We start from the raw sequence: 417 nt of genomic DNA, 5'->3' as shown, positions 1-417 counted from the left end.
AGTCTAGGTAACAAATGTTCGTTTCTCTCTCCCAGTCTCCCCGTCCCAAGTGACACACAAATACAAACAAACACATATCAGCATTCCTGGGCCTCGCTCAGTACTCAATTTCATTAAAATTTTCAGAAAATCCTGAGTATGCGATGCTGTCTCCAGGATCTAGAGAAAGAGAGAAAAAGAGAGTTATAAAATGTATAAGCACATGTACAAATACATCCCCTGTGTCTTACAGGGTGCCATATTACTGCTGCCTCAGTAGACACATTCAGATAACTATAGTAACAGTATGTGATCCGTCCACAGACACATCCCAGTGAGAACTGCAGTAAAGAAAGCACCTGCTCCCCCCACCTGCTGTTACTGCACTGCAGTCACCTGACCTCACACAACCTACTGCAATACATCACATAAAAGAAT

The 417-nt window shown here is 42.9% G+C and overlaps 1 protein-coding gene across 1 annotated transcript in view; it reads right to left on the bottom strand.

Annotated features, from left to right (window-relative positions):
- Positions 1 to 9: 9 nt before the first annotated feature.
- LOC107578691 (MAM domain-containing protein 2-like) overlaps positions 10 to 417 on the bottom strand; it is a 1,609-nt gene continuing 1,201 nt past the window's right edge. Inside the window, exon 4 of the mRNA XM_016264621.1 lies at positions 10 to 159. Coding sequence (XP_016120107.1) covers positions 98 to 159 — 62 coding nt within the window. The 3' untranslated portion in view covers positions 10 to 97. The remainder of the gene's footprint in view (positions 160 to 417) is intronic.

The sequence above is a fragment of the Sinocyclocheilus grahami genome, unplaced genomic scaffold, assembly GCF_001515645.1.
Source record: "Sinocyclocheilus grahami isolate Dianchi unplaced genomic scaffold, SAMN03320097.WGS_v1.1 scaffold11522.1, whole genome shotgun sequence".
NCBI lineage: Eukaryota > Metazoa > Chordata > Actinopteri > Cypriniformes > Cyprinidae > Sinocyclocheilus > Sinocyclocheilus grahami.
Note: the sequence above shows the minus strand (reverse complement) of the source record. Positions and strands in the feature narration are given on the sequence as shown.